Genomic DNA, 19570 nt, shown 5'->3' on the forward strand with positions numbered 1-19570 from the left:
TGCTTGTTGTTAAAATATCTTGCTAGAGGTGCTGAAGCTCAAAAAGTCTGAGATGTTTGTTCAGAATAAGCTCATTCTCAAGTCTGATCTGAACTGTCCTCTTTTGTTTGAACTTTCCCTAAACTAAGGAGTTAATGACAGAGCAGCACATCCAGACTCAGTCTCATTTATGTAGAGATTAAACTTCAGTGTCATTCATTGATGTTAAAGTGCAGTTTTTCAAATGTTTGTTGCACATGCTCCTGACCAAAGCAGTCCAGGTGGAAGATGATGTGAAGAGAAAGCTCCAGAGGATGAATATCACACATTTATCACACAAATGTCCTTTCATTAGACATTGTGATGCAAATGATGTTCAAATCTTTGTTGAGTGCTTTGTTGATGTTGGTTTCTAAATGTTTTTTGACACTCGGCCCCAAAGATTAAAACCTTCTACGGCTCACAAGCTGCAACAATTCACACATTATCAACTATCTTTCTGACTAAACTAAGATAAAAAAATGAAAAACTGCCTGATTCCTGCATCATGAATGTAAATCTTTTTGGTTTTTATGACAGTAAACTGAATATATTTGGGTTTGACATTTTATAAACCAAAACAAGAAATGAATTACTGGAGAAAACAATCAACAGATTAATGGACAAAGAAAATGTGTTTTCCAACATGTATGGCTGAATTACTCCAACATTACAAGATACATACAATTTTAATTCAATTTTATTGATATAATGCCAATTACAGGTCAAATTGTCTCAAGATGCTTTATTTTTATATTTTTTTGTCATATTTAAAATATGACAAAGTAAAAAATTTAAAGCTCTTGACTAATTCAATTTATTATTTGGTTTTTAAGAGACTAATCAACAACTAAAATAAGTTTCTCCACTAAAACTAATAAACATGAGGTCAAATAGAAGGAAGAGTTTTAAATACTGCAGAATAAAGTTTGTCAACAAGTAAAGATATGAAGTTGAACGTCTGGATGGAGGTTGATAAAAGCTGACCTCCATTCATTTCTCTGGAGCGACTCCATGGATTTTATGGATGTTGGTTAAAGACCTGCTCTTCTAGTCGTCTTCCTTCTAGTCGCTGTAAAAAGTCAGTCCATCCTGGCCGACTTCAACACCTCTTCATGACAACTTGTTCTGCCTCCGACCTGGTGGAAACTCCAGAAACTGGGGAAAACCTGTGGAGACTCGAAGAACTCGTGGAGACTCGAAGAACTCGTGGAGACTCGAAGAACTCGTGGAGACTCGAAGAACTCGTCGGGCGGGGGAAGGTGTGGTGGGTGGTGGGGGAAGGTGGGGGAGTAGAGGGGGGAAGCCGCCACCCACCTCCCCGCCTACTCTCCGCCCTGACCCCACCCAGACTCCGCCTTGGCTCCACCCATGTGGTGACTTCAGGAACTACGATGCCAAAGGGACGACGAATTTATTTCTTTGTATCTGATCTGTAGCTCAGTGAGTTAAGGATTTGCCTATTGAGCTGCAGGTCGCTGGTTCAAGACCAGACACTTCTTAAATTTTCTCAATATCCTGACAAAGACAAAGAAAGAAAAAGGCCAGTGGCGGGTCTCGAACCTGCGACCTTCCACTCCGTAGTTCTCTTCTTATCCCCCTGAGCTACACACTCAGATACTAAAGCTTCTATTTTTTTGTGCATTTATCATCTATTTTTTGTCATTCTCGAGTTTTTTTTTTGACTCGAGTCTTGACTCGACCGTTTTTCTCAGGAGGTTGGACTTCAGCCTTTGTGCTGGAGGGTGGAACCCTCAGTTCCAAGACTTTCCAAAGCCTCCAGACCTCCCGAGTCCTCAGGACCTGAGCTTTCACACAGTCTGAGGGCTGAAATTTTCTAAGTCCCACAGTAGTTCTCTGTTAGATTGAACTTTCAGACAGTCTGAGAGCTGATATCTTCTAAGTTCCTGAGTAGTTCTCTGTTAGTTTGAACCTTTAGACAGTCCGAGGACTGAAATCCTAAAAGTTCTTGAGCAGTTCTCTATTAGTTTGAACCTTTAGACAGTCTGAGGACTGAAGTTTCAAAAGTTTCTCAGTACTTCTCTGTTAGTTTGAACTTTCTGGTTAACAGAAGCCTTAAAACTTGTGACCATGAGTCTTGATTTCACATTTAGATCATCCATCTGAGTTCTTCTCAGACCTTCACCTGTGGGTTTTTTAAAAATCCTCAACAAAGTTTGATTCTCTTCACTGAACAGTAAAGTTTGTGGAGATCAGAAGGTAACATTAGTTTGATCAATGCCTTCAACTACTAGTAGACTTTATCTGGAAATCAGTTTTCTGAAATGAGTTCTTAGTAAATGTGTCCACAATCAAACCAAGAACATAGAAAGAGGAAATGTTTGAAGAAACAACTTGATGTTTTCATTTCAGACTAGAAAACGCTTTAAGAATTTGATCTGTTTTTGCTCTTTTTGATCGTTTTATTGTTTCTTCTGTTTAATTTGATCTTCTAAAGTTTAACTGGTGTCTTTTCAAATGTTTTGTCTTTAGTTTGATTGTTCTTAAATGTTTAGTTTTGCTCTTTTCTCACCTTTTACTCTTTTCTGATGTTTGATTTTGAAATGTTTTGTCTTTTTAATGTTTAATTGCTGTTTTTTCAAATGTTTTATCAGCTTGTTTGAAAAATTTCCTTTTCTTTCTCAATGTTTAATTTTTTGATTAAATCTCTGTTAAGGTTTTTCTTTTTAAATGTTTTACCACCTTTTAATGTTTAATTTTCTTTTTAAATGCTTCATTGTATTTTCTGTTTAATTCCTATTTAAAGTTTTATTGTCTTTAAGATTTAATTTTCTAATTAAACATTAATTTTTTAGTTAAATGTTTTGTCTGTTTAAAGGTTTAATTATCTAATTAAATGTTCTGTATTTTGTAAATGTTTAATTATCTAAAATATTTCATCTTTAATGTTTTATATTTTTGTTTAAAAATTTTTGTTTATTTCATAATTACATGTTTTGTATCTTCTGTTTATCTAATTAAATATTTTGTCTGTTTAATATAATTTAATTGTATTTAATGTTTAATTTTCTTTTTAAAAGTTTTACTGTATTAAATGTTTTTCTTCTTTTGATATAATTGCTTTTTTAAATGTAGTTTATTTCTTTAATCTTTTTTTCTGTCAAGATTTTAACCCCAACCTTAAAAATGAAATAAACCCTTAAATCACAATGAAAATACTTCTGTTGTCACAATCATGAGTTAGTCAGTTATTCAGTTTATCAATTCAACTTTATTTGTTTAGCACCTTTCACACAGATGACAAAACTCACATGGGAAATCATTTAAAATATAAACTTGATATTCAGTCTAAGGAAACTGCAGAGCAACAGAAGAACCAACAATATCTCCTGTTTTCTCCTTTAATGAGTCGACTCTTCTTGTGCTTTCAGACCAAAGAACTACAGACTCTTCACAACCTGCTCAAACTCTTGGTACAGGACCTCACCACACGGGTCAAGAAGGTTTCTGTCTCATTTCTACTCTGAAGCTCACCTTCTCCTGCTCAAACTGCTGACAAATGTTTCTGCTGCTCTAAAGTCTGGTCTCCAGAACCTCCTAAAAACTCTCAAAGTCTCTTCTGCTGCAGGTTGCTTTGTAGAACTGTTCCAGAAAACCTCACTAAACCACATGGAGGAGCCTCAAGATAGTCGTCCAAATGAAACCATACAAAAACCAAACTAGCACAACCCAAACACTAAAGTGTCCTGCAGCCTACCAGAGAAGCTCTGAGAACAGAGAATCAGGACAGGAACTCTTACCTTCTGGACAACCAACGTTGGTTCACAAACAAGAATACAGAATGTGTCTGACCAAAAACCTCTGAAGACTCACTACAGCCAAGATAAAGACACAACTCAGCTGCAACAAATCCACTAATCACTGCACACATTAGCACCATGTGCTAACTGTGGCTAAAGAACCACATTTACCAAGACAACTATCCAGTACAAAGCCCTAAAACACACCAAGAAACACATTAAAGACGATTTTACTGCTGGAAGCTGCAAGCCAACGCCTAAAGAACAAACTAAAGCAATGGAGCCAAACCCAGTTCAGTTGGTGAAGAGAAGCAGAGGAAATGTTTGTCTGCAGCTAAATAAAGCAGGAAGACACTGAGCTGCTCAGGTGTTCCTGATAACACCAAGCAGCCACCTGGACAGCCAATAGGAACACAGCTTCCTGGAAGTCCAGAGGGCTGGCTTAGTGAAGGAAATTTAGTTTAAAGTTGAAGCAGAAAGTTAACAAAGAAAGTTGAAAACCACCTTCTGATACCTGAAATCTCTGAGTTTTCACACAAAGAACACCTGAACATGTCAAACTGGTTTCATAATAGAACCATCATTGTAAAAACGTCATAGTATGGTGTGTTGCTCAAAAAACATTAGGACCTGGCTGTCTAGGGTCACTGAGGAGCAACACAAAAACAGGACAAACGCTGGTTTCCAGGGGGTTAGGAGGATATTTATTAGAAAGAGGAAGTTTACAATAACACAACATGTGAGCAGAAAAATCACAAAGTCTGTCTTTAGTTCAGCTGAAAATATTAGTTGTCAGAAATTGAAGCATCTGAGGGCCTCTTCAAAGGAAAACGTAGTTGATGAAGGCGTTCTGGAGCAGGACCAGAAAGACCACGACCAAGAAATTTTGGACGACATCCTAAACTATGAGGTTTTTGTCATATTTTGGACGACATACTTTTTCACGGCTTTCAAAAAAGTGTTAAAAACTAATTTTTTAACAGAATAAAGATAAAATAGTCCTTTGTTGTGTTGAAAACATTCCCCTGAGGTTTATTGCTGAAGACCATGTTTAAAACCTCTAATAGTTAATTACTGCTGGTCATATTGTCCCTCTGGAGGTTTACTGCTGACAGCTACACAACCTTTAATAAGCTGCAGAATTTATTGAAAGTCTTAATGCGCTCTGACTTATGCTACAGCGATGTTAATTTTGCTTCCTACAGCTGTCTGGGTGCCTCCGGGGGCTTTGATAACTCTCTTTTGAACTCGGTTACCAGCTGAACTTGCTTCTGATTCGGTTTCCCCTGAGGTCGTACTGCACTGATGAGGCTTTTTAAAATTTTTTTAACCAAACTCGGTATGTTCTACGAACCCGAACTGTCTAAAACACTGAGTTCAAAAACAACAAACGTGGTCGATTAAAAGTGAGGAAAATCTAAAATCAGGATCAGTATTCAGGCAAGATGCAAAAATAATGATTGTCCCCCTTCTTTTTAATGGATGTTCTCAATATAGACCCTGATTTTAAATATGAAAATGGTTTATTAATATATGGATAAACTGACAGAGTGCAAAGGAAATGGGTTTTACTTTGAAAAGTTATTAAGCTGTCAGATGATGTGAATTCTGACACAAAATAGTACAAAAATAAAGTTTAAACTCTGATTTAATCACCTCACAGTATTACACACTGAAAATACGCTGCTTATATTAGTTTAGTTTATCCCCATGAGTGTAAAGCTCCAGTTCCACAGAGCATGATGCTGCCACCTCCATGCTTGACTGTAGGTTTGGTGTTCTTGGGGTTAAAGGCCTCACCTTCTCTCCTCCAAACATATTTCTGCTTAGTTTTTGTTCCATCTGACCACAGAACTTTTCTCCAGAAGGCCTTTGAAATGGCTCCAAGTGACTTTCTGACTTGTTCAGATCTTTGCTGAGCTCCTCAGACTTTCCCACTGTAGAGTTTAAGTCTAATGAGTGGATCTAATGGGTTCTGTTTAGAGGAGTCATCAGCTGTAGTCGATCGTAGTCACTCAGGAGAAGTTACGAGGCCATGAAATTAAGAACATTTGACCAACACAACTTTCTACATCACCAAAACTGAAGTCAAGCAGCCGTATGTATATTTATGATCCAGCAGATTTTGTCATATTTCCAGGAGACCTTTAATAAATCTGTGCAAGGACCAAAATTCATGATTGTGTTTTTGTGACAAAGATTCATGTGTGTCAAGGATTCCATCATAAAAAATTCTGAGTTATAGGAGTCAATGGAAACTCAAGACTGTCATGAGATTTATGATCTTTACAGGTGGATGGAAACTTTTATCCATGACTATAGATGTTTGTATTTGTGTTTTGTCAGGTCTTATATGGGATTTTTTTTTTCCAGTGGCAGAATTCACATCACACTCTAATGGACTCTCCCAGTTCACATAATCCATATAATAATAAAGGATTTTATATTTGACCAATACTGAGAACTTCTGTTTATAAGAAGTGAGACAGTCGTCGTTTTATCGTCTTTACATCTTTGTCCAAGGTTCATGTTATGTTGTTGGATCTTATTCATAGATAGATGTACTGAAGACTTAGAACTAGGCAATGAAAATATACAGGTTCAAAAATAAGTTGCATATATACAACGTGCAAAAAAACTACTTGTAAATCTAAAATCTTAATATAACATTAAAAAACATCTATATAAACATACGGAACATTCTCAGAATATATGGAACATCTATATAGAAATAAACATCTGTACGTACACATTATAAGGCTGTTTCCTGTACAGTGTGATGGCAGTTAATAAAAAAGAACCTATATACAGGGCTATTCAAAGAGAATGAACCGATTTCATTAAGCAATATTTTAATAAGGAAGGAAAAGCAGTAGAAAACTCCAGCCAAGTCACAAGTATTCTACTCACAATCAGCTTTTATTTGATGCTTAAGGTCATTGAATGACATTGAGTAACATCAGCGATCAAGTCAGTGGATGGTGAGATGCTGATACGGGTCTGAGAGGAACTCCGTTATCACATTGATGTTTCCCATGCTGCAGGTGGAGGCCACATTGAACACTTGTAAGAGTTTTCTATTGCTTTTCCCTATTAAAATATTACAAAATTAAATTGTTCATTCTTTTTGAATAACCCTGTACACATACAGGGGGTCCTCGACTTATGTTGGAGTTCCGTTCCTACGGATCAACGTAACTCCAAACTCTGGCAGAAATATAAACAAATCCGTTCCGTGCATCACGATGTCGATCAGTTCTTCAGTAAAGTCATGAATACCAACGACTTTCATGCATGTATGAATCATTTTAACAGAAGATAACTGAATATGATGCACCGTTTTTACAACTTCAGTGTTTTATTCTGTCTAATTTCACTTCCACAGAGACGGCTTTCCTTTTCTTCAAAGCATCAGAGGAGTCTGACTTTCACTTTGGAGTCATAATGAAGGACAGAAAGTTAGTGAATGTAGCACAATCCAAGGTGTTGTACAACCAGAGAATGGAAACAAAACCGTCTGATAGCGCCGCATGACGACGTATTCATCCGCTCTAGTTCCACGTAACCAGTTCCGACGTAACGCCGTAGGTTGAGGACGTCGTAAACCGAGGACCTCCTTTGTATATAAATAATAGTATTAATAATATCCACTGGAGCATCTGGAGTTTTAATCTTTATCTCATTTTAATGCTGGACCAGTTCCGTCTTTGTGCAGAGGAATTAAGGGCATTTCTCTGGACACATGAAGGATATTTAGGATTCATTAGTTAATCATTCTTGTCCTTATTCTGCTTCCTCCTTGTATCCTTGCTGCTTTTTAGACTCCCATAAAACAGAGACTCGTAATTATGCGAACAAAAATCAGTTTGCTTTTGTATCAAAACTTTATTTATCAAACAAAAAGAATGCACCATTGAAATAACATTTCTATAAAAAAGGAACATGGGACTGTTCTACAGTGCATTACAAAACCAGCAATTGTATACAACATTGTGGATAGAAACTTCGCTTTGCTTCATCTGAGATACGTCCTCATCTTCCTCATCCTCATCATCACCATCCTTCCCCAAATGAACAAAATGTACACTCTTAAATATTGCAGTCGCTAAGCTAATTTGGTTATAATGTATCTAGGCTTCTTTTTTTTTTTTTTAAAGGATGAAGTCAAACAGTATTTACTGGGAATCTGTCAGCTCATCTGTCCAACGATGATGTTCTGGAAATGAAGTAATTGTCTGTGTGAGAGGAGATAAGGTCGCTTTAATTTAGCCCCTTTCACCCCAAATCAGTCTCTTTATTTCCCTTCTCTAAGCTCAGACTGACCACATCAGGCCTCTTCCAAATTCATCCCTGACCACCTTCTTTCTGGTGTTTTTTCTATTTTCTGACCCTCCTTTTTTTGTATTTTTTCTAAACCGTGTAATTTGTCCCTTTTTTGATCCTCAGTGGTTCCCACACAGGAGCGAAGCGCCTAAAGAAAGAAGTTAATGAGTTTCCCTTTGAAATGCAGGAGTTGAGCCTCCCCCAGTTTCTATCTTATCGGCGTTTCTGAGTTTCAGTCACCGCTGGTTCACGAGGACGGGCTGCTTTTACAGGACTTTCCTGGTGCGTTTGTGCACATTTTGCTTCATTACCTACAAAGAGCGTTTACTTTACGTTCCTGCGGAGCGTCTTTTACACTGATGTCCTGCCTCCCAGGCAGCAGTTTAACACAAACTTTGTGAAGAAAATGATGCTGACGCCTCGTGGTAATGCAGCTGAAAGCAGTTTAACACTGATGCTGCGTTTAGGGACACATTCATTTAGCATCTTATGAAAAAACAAACAAAAACACAACATCTGCAGGCTACAGGACAGTTAGAGACCAATATTTCTGATTGATATTAGAGAATCCCAGATATGTATACATGATGATTTATCAGAAATTATATGTTTGAAGTCATGACAACAGAATTCAGGAAAACTAATTGATACTAAAGCATCAGATAACATTTTGAGACCAAAACTGCTGGAATTAAACACAATTAGGTGCAATAAATCCTGTAATATTGTATAATAATGACCTGAATTTAAAAAAGAAAAGCCATTTTTTCGTATTTTATAATTTCATCATATAAACTCCTCAATCTAAGGTAATCTTAAACACTAGCTTTGCCATAAATTCTACTTTTCGCAGCTTCTAGTGGTTCAGACGATGATTCTACTTCTTATTATTGAGCTGTTAGTGGATGGTGGTGATGTTGCTTTGGTCTGTATTGGATTTAAAAGTGTTCCTAACATTCTGTCCACCCAACTAACGTATATTAGGGAACGTTTTAAACGTAACACAGTCCAGTAAACCACCACAACTCAGTAACACCAATGGAGAAGCTTCATAAAAGTAGAATTTATGGAAAAACTGTTATATTCAGTTGCTTTAAATGACAGATTTGTGTAATAAAGTAGATGGTGAGTGTTTGTTTTCTGCATTTATATGATTATTTAGTCTTCTTTATTGAATTTAATGTTTGACAAGTTTGTTTTTGCAGCTTTAAAATGTCCAAATCTATACATAAGCAATTTTAACATTATATTGACAAAATTTCAGCGTTATTGTCACAAGACAAATAACAGAAATGTACAGGAAGATGTAAGTTTTCAAGACTAAAAAGTGTTTTTTGCCCCTAAACGCATCAAAAAAAGTTGCTTTCAGTCGCATCACCTTCGACAAATACAAGAAAGTCTCTGCAGAAATGCTCAAAATCTGAATTTTCACATTATTTCCACACTCGACCTCCGATTCCTCGCCTCTCTAGTGTCAAAACTCCCGACTTCAGAGCATCTCAGAACCGAACGGACACGTCTGTCGTTTCAAACAGGGTTTATTTATAAAGAAGAACTGCATAGATGTGATCAGAGTCCCGATCTACAGATTTACACTGAAAATAAAAAACAGAAAATGGTGGTGACTGTGTCCCCTCGTAGCGAAACCGGTTTCCATTCAACGGTTTGTAAAATAATCTACAATATTATCTTAAAAAAATACTGAAACCTTTTAAGGCAATGAACTAAAAACAAACAAAACAAAACAGCGCTTCAGTCCTCTTTTTCATTTTGTTCTTTGCTAAACTAAATGTACATTTGCAGAAATATCACAGATATAAATAATAGTTTTAAAGAGCACTCGAAATGAAGTCATAATAATAATAATATATTAAATTTGATTATAAAAAGTTACTACTACTCTAGTGGAACTGTACACTGTAAAAAAGCAGCTTTCTTTAATGTAGTTCTGCTGCAGCAACGCTTCCCTCCACAGTAAAATACACATGTAGAGCCAACAGGAAACTAAATAAAAACCCACTTTTATCTGCTAGAAGGTGGGTCAGACGGCTGAAGGGAAGCTTTTAGTGTAACGTTCAACCAAAATAAAAGAAAAAATACACATCTGTGCTGGTCAACGCAAAACAAAAAGTTCCCTTTTTACTCAAAACCTTCCATTTCCCTTTTGTTTCCTGTATAAACTTTAAAAGTTGATGAAAAGGAAGTGGAAGCTTGGTAATGGAATGGAAGAGGGTGGAAGGACGCTTCTGTTCTGGCACCAGTTAAAGAAGAATGTCAGTATTTATTTATTTATTTTTGATATTTCAGCCCATTTTTTGAGAATTTACATTTTCCATTTGTTTGGAGATTAATTCTCTTTGACCGTCTCTGGATTTCAGGTTATTTCTGTAAAAATCAACTTGCTCTGCACTTGAGTGACCTCATCCATCAGTCTGAATTCATTCTTCTGACAGCATCTCTTCTAACCTGAATGATGACCCAGTCTCCACAAAATGAGGTTCTCATACACCTGGACTGTATTCTCAATTACATTTTGAAGGTAATGCAATTGTTTTGGAAAGGCAGCCAGTTTTAAAGAGTAAAAAGTCCCAATTTGGATGCAGAATTAGAAGTTGAAAGCGCAGACCAGTAACCTGACCATCGCTATGAGAATTAAGTATCATTTTCTGATCTATTTTTTTGTATTTCTGGCTCTGTTTATGAGAATGTTTCGATTTATTAGGTGCTTTCACTTGTCAAAAGCTTGGTAAAGGTTAGGCTTCAAAAACATTTGGTTAGGGTTCGGACAAAATGTCAAAGTTTGGGTTAGAATAAGAGTCTTTAACTACATGTTTGAAGTCCATTTTTTGGATTACCATGGTGACAAGTCCAGCCCCATCTAATACACGATTGTTTGGAAACAAGTAGGGATGTAATTTTGTGCAGACAGGTTGGTATTTTGTCGCCATGGTTCAGGTTGTGATCAGATCGTGGATGAAAATAATACCAGATCCAATTCAGAACGGCAAAGTAATGTTTTGTCAACTCATCCATCAACCCCAACCTCCTCCTCATGCCTACTTTATGTCTTTATACCTGTTTCCACTTGTTTATGGCCACTAGAGGGCGCTACCATGACAAAACATAACTACCTGCAGATGTTTTGTCTCAATACAGTTTGATTTTTTTTTTTTTTTTTAACAATTAACTGCGACACAATCGAGTGAGACTGCAATTGACAACAGGATTACTGTATCCATGGTCATTTGGGCTTTAAAAAACAACCCAAAACCTTAAGACAATCAGTTTTCTGGAACAGACAGCAAATGTTTTGCATTTCTGCTTGATTAGTGACGTGTCCGAAAAATGGGTGAGTGATATTTCTGTTAGTTGATCTGATAACCAAATCTCAAGAAGTAGATTTTCATTGAGGAATGACTAGAAAATCTTTTTTTTTTTTTTGTAGGACAACTAATGCAAGTTCTCACCTTCAATGATTGGACTAATATGTAAAAGTGTGACATCTAGTGGTGAAAAGCAGGAACTGAACTGTATTGATTAGCGGTTAAAAGCAGCCTTTTTGAAAGTCTTCATTTTGGATTTTTTTGGGCCCTGAATTGAGTAGAGTAGAACAAATGTTACATAGGTATGTCCCCATCAACACCCTTTGAGAAATACTGCAATTCTTCATTGGCGGGTTGTGGCCTTTATCATCGTGTCACAGCATGTGATAATTTAATAGAGGTTTTTACTGTAAAAATTTTTGAACAGGCGATCTACGTGGATGTTACTTCCCTGCAACTGTCCGAATAAAACATTATATTAAACCTCCTGCATGTCATGGTTTTGTTAATGACTAATAGACAACCCCTTAAATGTATTGTTTCTCAAGTGTTGCAGTGTTATTGAGAAGAAAACTTCTTGAACAAGCAAAATTTCTGACATTACGTCCTAAACTTCCAATACACATCAACTCATTTCTATATTTTTTCTGTGTTTTCTTAAGTTGCATGTAATTTTATTTAAAAAATCAGGTGAAACAATCTTCATTGTTCAAATAGAAACGTATTTTGGCCTGAATCAAAAAGTAAATGACGACTTTCTTCCAATATGTGTCACTGATTGAGCCAGTTGGGGATTTAGCTTCCTGCTCCGGGACATTTGGATGTTCATGTTGGCCGTTTTGTGGATCCAAGGGGTGTTATTTTAACCGCAGGACAATCTAGTATCACTGCCATCGGTAGATCTACTACGTCTGATGTGTCAACTGTGTTTCCAGACAGCTGTCGAAAAGCCACGTCTGTGCTGCTGCAGTGAAACTTCTTCTTTTGAGGCTCTGGCTTTCAAAAGCGACACGACGCTTTTGGGAAAAGCCCTCAGTAGAGCAGCTCGTCTCATCTACAGGAGGAACAAATTAACATAACACAGAGCTCATTCTTACATTTTACAAAGGCTTCAAATAAAGAGGCTAAATATGGAGAAAGAAAGCTGCGGTGGAAAGTAAAGGCACGTAGGATGTCTTATTTATCTCGAAGGCAACAAATAAAAAATGTGTGAGGACAAGTAAATGTGCTAAATAAAACATTTGACACGTTTTGGCAACTGAAGAATGTTAGCGAGATATATGGAGGGGAAGATGTTGCATTTTAATGTCTAGCATCTGAACTCAAGTCATCAGAATCAAGGGAAGTTTTGACAGTTGCAGGGAAACATCATCCACTAACAGAATCAATCAGCCTCTGAGATGTACGTCTTTAAAATGCTCAGATGTTCCATGTAAACACCAGAAGCCAGTATAAACATGAGCTAGTGTTTTAAACTTTTCAGTCCTGCTCGTCATCTTCAAGATACTCCAACATTTTTTTGCTTCGATTAGTTTGTCTTTTAGAGACGACCCACAGTTAAAAGTTGAGTCTAAATCACCTTTTCTCAATCAGATTTTAGTCAGAATATACACTACTGTTCAAAAGTTTGGGGTCACCCAGACAGTTTCATGTTTTCCATGAAAACTCACACTTTTATTCAACATAACTGCACAAGGGTTTTCTAATCATCAATGAGCCTTTCAACACCATTAGCTAACACAATGTAGCATTAGAACACAGGAGTGATGGTTGCTGGAAATGTTCCTCTGTACCTCTATGGAGATATTCCATTAAAAATCAGCTGTTTCCAGCTACAATAGTCATTTACCACATTATCAATGTCTAGACTGGATTTATCATTCATTTAATTTTACCTTCATTGAAAAAAACTGCTTTTCTGTCAAAAATAAGGACATTTCCAAGTGACCCCAAACTTTTGCACGGTAATGTAATTTCGATGCGAACCACTATCGAGGTGTTTGGTTCCTTCAGGTGGAGTACATTCTATGTTCCACCATTGTTTTGTCAGGTGTAGGCATAAAAAAACACTTAAGTCTCTTGTATGGTCCTGAAATAGTTATCCCAATCACTAGTGGCCTCGCTGACAGGACTTTTTGTCTCCTTTGCGAAGCAGAAGCTTCAGCAGAAGTTTAAATCACATTTACACCAGGATTTATTCTACTCGGTTTTTTGTACGAATTGAAAAAAAAGAGGATGGAAACAGACAAAAGGGGAGTTATGATATAGCTGTGTGGAAAAGCTGTTACAAACCCACACATTTTTCAAAAAAGAAAACCAATTTGCTGGTGTTCATGAGCTTCGAAAGCACTGAAAAGCTCTACTGCTGCAAACCCAACAGAAGGGAACATGGATGCCATGGTCCAGCAGGCCGTCAGAGAATCCGGTTATGAAATAGTTGTGAGAAGGACATATTATGTAACGTTGACTAAAATAAAGTAAAGCGGGTTTCAGTACAGTAGTTCTGCTGGCAGATTAGCTTTTTTATTCTTCTGGGTGTTATGTTGGTTTAAGAATTAATGCTTTAAGAGTTATTTCTAAAAACTGACTTCCTTTCTCATTCACACTCGGCAACAATTTTGTGGTGATGTTTCGCCGCTATTTTCTGGTTGTGACGACGTCCTCAATCTTAATCTGACCAACAAAGCTATGATTTGCTCTAGTGAGCGTAACATCGCACCTATTTGAATTGCTGAGAGTTTCAAGTGTCTGCAAGTTGATTTTCACAAATTCCAGAGAGGAAGCGATTGATGTAAGAGCTGATGGATCATTACTATTTAATGGGCTAAAAAACCACCAGTACGACCATTTAACTCGACTCCTTTCTTGTATCTTCTGTCGTTCCCCCTTTGATACTGACAAGAACAAATCCCTTGTGTCGCCAGGCCATTTAATTTAGTTTTTACCTTTTCAAAATCAGATTTTCTCTCTCTAAATCAAATTTCAGTCTGTGGATGGTTCAGCTCTCTGAAGGAGGAGAGGAAAAGTGACTCTGAGCGAATTTGAAAGCCTCGGACTGGATGGATGTATCTCTCGGAGCTCGTTGATGAGTTTGATCCCCCGAACCGCCCGCCTGCCTTCACCGATTCAACCTTTCATCCCGACATTCACACTGCTGAGACGTTACCTTTCCATCCCTCCGTCCCCGGGACTTTTCCCCGCCGCTGTAACGGCCCAGCGAGCGTGAGCTTGAATCATAATATTTGAGAAGGGCGTTATAATGAATTCACGGCCTCATTCCTCTGTGCCCCAGCTCTGCACATACAAACCAAACCCTGCATATCAATCCACCTTCGCTGCTTCTGCTCCCTCTGTCTCCCTCAGGCTTTTTCCCCTTTCATCACAGAAAGATAAAGGTCTGCAAATTACAATATGGTGACTGGGCTGACACAGTCAAATATGGAGCATACTGATGGCCTGTTTTTTTTTTCTTTCCGAGCTGACAAATGAATCATTTGTCATTTTAAGTCCTTGCCTTTCTGCACTAACGCAAAAAATATCCACCTTTACAAGTCATTTCTTCATGCACTCTGCCTCCATTTTTTCTATTCTTTTCCTTAAATCGAGAGGTGGAATCGCACTTATTTCCAATTATGTCATAAAATAGACAGTTGACATTATGCAAAATGAATTGCTGCAGCAGTATAAAAAGACAAGTGAGATCTTTGCCCGGTTATCACTTCACTTGTCTGTAAAACTCAATCAACCTTCTAGGATCTTTTCTTCTTTTCTTTTTTTTTTACAGTGTACACCTTTTTCACTCCCCCACCGCCACATTTCACAAATCTATTTTTACAAAGAGTAACAAAAACATCCCAACCGATCTAATCTCATTCTAATTCTCAAAATCACATTCCTTGCCCTGCTGTCAATGCAAATCTAGTTGTTTGAAAGAACAGAAAGGCGGATCCTGACCGACCTCGTGTTGCAGAGGTCACCCTGAAACCCAAAGGTGCTGCAGGTTCCCTCAAAAATCCTTCCCTCAGTCCATTTTTTTAAAGGCTGCTTATAGTAAAACTGAAAATGGCACAAAAGTGTCTGTTTATACCAGCTAATGACAGAATTTTCAACTAAATGCAGTTGTGTTTGATGCGTTCAAAGGCTGTAGGTTTTCGTATCTTGTCGTGGTTAAAGCGGCTCTCTGCGGAAATGTGTTTTAAAAAAACCTGATCTGGAAAAAACACAGCTCTGACAGGACACCGAATGTAAAAATATACTTTGTGGAATATGCATTATTTGCGTGTATCTTTTTTGTTAATTTTTCTCATGTTTTTTGTATAAAAAAAACCAAAACCCCCTGAAGTAAACTCAAAGTGAAGCTGGCGGTTTTGCAATTTCCCGACATGGGCGGTCAAGGTCGACAGAGGTACACGTGTGTTTGTCTCATGAAAAATAAATACAGATTCATCAAAAGCAGGCCCAAAAACAACACGCTCACCTTCAGCCAAACATGTACTGAAAAAAATAAACAATGGTGGAGATCAATCCCATTTCCATCATCACTGGCCACCTCAACATCTCTACTCTCAGTAATAATATACCTTAGTCCTGTTGCTGTAACACCTCATCCTCAATTTACCATTCAGGTAACGCCAAATTTCCATTTTGTCCACGTTTGACAGGAGCAACACAGCGCCCTCTCTTGGTTTGAAGTTGTGAAGATCAGCCACAACTTGGAAAAACCACTGACAGGTGAAGTGAAACCACTAATCATCTAGTCGTGATGCAATGTTTTGCTGGGAAACTCTGGGTCTTTCATGAGGATGTTATTTCGACATGTACGATGCACCTAAACATTCTTCCCACCCATGGCGACATCACTGTCCAACGCCAGTGACCTTCTCCAGCAAGACTTCAATAACTGCTGAATAAAAAGCCAAAGGTGTTAATCTGGCCTCCAAAATCCCCACATTTAAATCTGATCAAGGATCGACGGGATATGCTGGAAACAGTCAGATTCATGGAGGTCCCAATCGGCAAACCTCCAGGATCCAAAAGATCCAAAATGTAGGTGGTTTTAAAGTTGTGGCTGATTGATGTACATACTTTGTTACCTCAATGAACAAACTGCCATCTTGCGATCATGGCACATCTCTTCCCGAAGACAACAAATTGTTATTTGATGGATTTTTACCGTAACTTTGATTCAGTAAGTGTCAACTGGACAAATTGCAAAAATAACATATTGAGAGTTGATCTGAACACGTTTCTGATATGACCATTTGACCAACATTTCCTTTGTTCCAAGAAGGGACTGTTCCCACCAATGCAACTCCAGCATCCCAGACACATTTGTTCCTTGAAGATAATCTTCTTCACTGCCTTCCAGTCCACGTTTGGGATTGAGACAGACTTGAACAGCGAGCAAAAACAAAGAAAGTTACAATAAGCTTTCCAAGATGAGAATTTGGCAACGACACAAGTCCTCATGGGTAAAGATTGGAGTTTTTGTGGGCTAGGGAGAGTAAAGGCTTGGTCAAGAGCAGCAACAGACTGTGGGAGTCTATGGAGGTTTTTATACAGTCCCGTAAGAATAGAGTTAGCTGGATCCAGATCCACATGATTCCAACTGGTCTTGCAGATTCTTCACAATTTAAATCCCTTTATGTTTTTTTTAATCCTAAGATCCAGGAGGTGGAAGGGCTACATAGGTTATGGGTGATAGCTGGTTAAGAGAAATCAGACTCTTATGTTAAAGAGTGGAGAAAACAAAAGACACTGAGGAAAATAGACTAGAAATTCCAGAGATCACCTCGCATCTCCACCAACAGGCAACCTTGGATCCATGTAAAAAAAAAAAAAAAAGAACGTTTTGGTGAAACTTTGGTGGCTGAAGATGTGTTTTCTGTTTCTTACTGTAGGTTCCCGAAGCATTTTCAAACCATATACACATCCTGTAAACGCACAAAGTTGGAATACCCAAACCGAAATCAAAGGACAAAACGGATACTTCCAACAGCGACCATGAAAAATAAGTGAGGTACAGTCACAGTAACTGAGTTGAGCAGAACTCAGCGGAGGAGGATGCTAATAAATACCACAAATAAGAGAAACAGGAGGGATCTTATAACTTTGTCTGCTTTTTTTGTGATAATCCTTTCCTCCTGTTCCATTAAGTCGAGGCGCTAGGTATTGGGTTTCTCTAGTTTTGTGTTTGAGGTTGAAGAGTCTAGAGGGGTTTCAGTTTGAACTCCTAAAGAAGTCCTTCAACACGAGTCCTGTTCTTGGAGTTGATGCTGTGCTGCTGTAGTGTTTATCCTCTGTTTAATTCCCTTCTATCCAATCCCGGTCCCAGTGGATACTAGCCGAGACCAGTAGAAACCAAACAAACTCAACCCGAACACAGACATAGATCTGGCTCCGTGTAGGACATCTTCAAACCCAGATTGACCTGTTGGAGAATGGACAGCAGGTGACATCGAGGCTTGAAGAAGGATTCCAGACTGGACCGTGGCTCAGGACTGGGCCGGGCCGGGCTCAGAGTTTAGAAGGCAGAGCCGGTGATGGCGTTGAGCTGCTTCATCAGCCCTTCTAGACTGGCCATCTGCTCTGACAGGTCATCTTGCTCGTAAACCTGGAAGGAAAAAAAAAGTAGAGGTTACATTATAGCAAGCCTTAAAAAACCTATTTCAACATATAAGAAGAGTTTTTTTGTTCCTTCCCATTGTCCCCAAGTACTTTCTCAAAGGCAATCTGAAGGAAACTTTGGATTTGTTGGGCTTCTTCATTTATAATTTGTAAGGTCTTCACCTTGCTATGTGAAATGCTGTGAGCTGACATTTGTTGTGAATTGGTGGTATGCAAAAAAAAAAAAAGTTTCAGAACAACAAAGATGCAACTGTTACCAGAACAAAAACTAATAAAACCATTTGCTGCTGTTTTGAATGTACTTATTGTTCCATTTGTGTGCCGACAACTGTTCATCCACACCACAGAGCAGAGGTTTGTCACCTCAGGTTCAAGGTCTGAAGTGACGCAACTGATGCTACCATTCTTTGTCTAATTAGTTCACAGCAACTGTATTTTTATTGCTCTTCTTACTCAGCTCACGAACAAACAAACTCCTTGACAGAATAACAGTGAAAATTCCAATTCAACAGACTACTTTACAGCTTTGGCAGAAGAGAAAACAGTGAGGCTGCTGTCAGTTAGCTGAAGATCAGAAGAGAAATGAAACCCATACATTCCACAGCAGCTTTTAAATGAGCTACTCCTCCCTCCAGTAGATTTAGCATCAAAAGACAACTGTACCGAATGTGAATGTTGTTGAATATATTGAATGGAATGAAACCTGCGCTGGAAGTTTGTTATGTTTGCTTCTCGTATCTGTACATAAACATTAACTGTGCTGTATTCAACAGCATTCCAGCATCTGTATTTCAGCATGAGGCAGATCCTGACAACACTCTGATATATAGTCAGTGTAGCAGCAGCGGTATAATTTGCATGCAATTTACTCTCTGCAATGTGCTCGCTGCTCTGATGCTCTAAGCTCCGAGTGAAAATGGCTGAACTGCTCCCGAACCAGACCGAGGTAGCGCCAGTGTGATTGCCACTTCAGCTGACAGCACTGTTAGCAGCCTGGCAAGAGAAGAGATTCGCCGGCGCGTTAAGGGTTTTATTACTAAACTACGACCTGAATACACATTTTTGATAGCTAGGTAGAACGTGAGATGCACACCGACACCTCAAAGGCAACTCTGACAACACCTAGATGCCTAAAGAACCCTCCACTTTCAGCTCGGTTTATTCAGCGTTTAACATATGCATCGTCATGTCTTTTGGCACGGCATGAATATGGAAACATAACGAGCCTGTTGTGGTTTGATATCACAGGTCAGCACAGTTGAACCCGCCGGGATAAAGCACATATTCAGGTGGCAACGCTGCTACAACTTACTGCACCAAACCAATAGAGAAGGGACCATGACAAATAAGTGGGGTACAACTCAGACTGTGGGAGTCTATAGAGGGTTTTGTACAGTCCTGTAAGAATAGAGTTAGCTGGATCCAGAGCCACATGATTCCAACCGGTCTTGCAGATTCTTCACAATTTAAATCCCTTTATGTTTTTTTAATCCTAAAATCCAGGATGTGGAATGGCTA

General features: G+C 38.3%; 1 protein-coding gene across 4 annotated transcripts in view; it reads right to left on the reverse strand.

Moving 5' to 3' along the window:
* Positions 1-7640: 7640 nt before the first annotated feature.
* Positions 7641-19570, reverse strand: part of dcc (DCC netrin 1 receptor) — a 305906-nt gene continuing 293976 nt past the window's right edge. For all 4 annotated transcript variants that reach the window (XM_055004135.1, XM_055004134.1, XM_055004133.1 and 1 more), the window contains exon 29: positions 7641-18038. In XM_055004135.1, the coding sequence (XP_054860110.1) occupies positions 17949-18038 (90 nt within the window). In that variant the 3' untranslated portion in view covers positions 7641-17948. The remainder of the gene's footprint in view (positions 18039-19570) is intronic.

Source organism: Amphiprion ocellaris, chromosome 17 (genome assembly GCF_022539595.1).
Source record: "Amphiprion ocellaris isolate individual 3 ecotype Okinawa chromosome 17, ASM2253959v1, whole genome shotgun sequence".
Taxonomy (NCBI): domain Eukaryota; kingdom Metazoa; phylum Chordata; class Actinopteri; family Pomacentridae; genus Amphiprion; species Amphiprion ocellaris.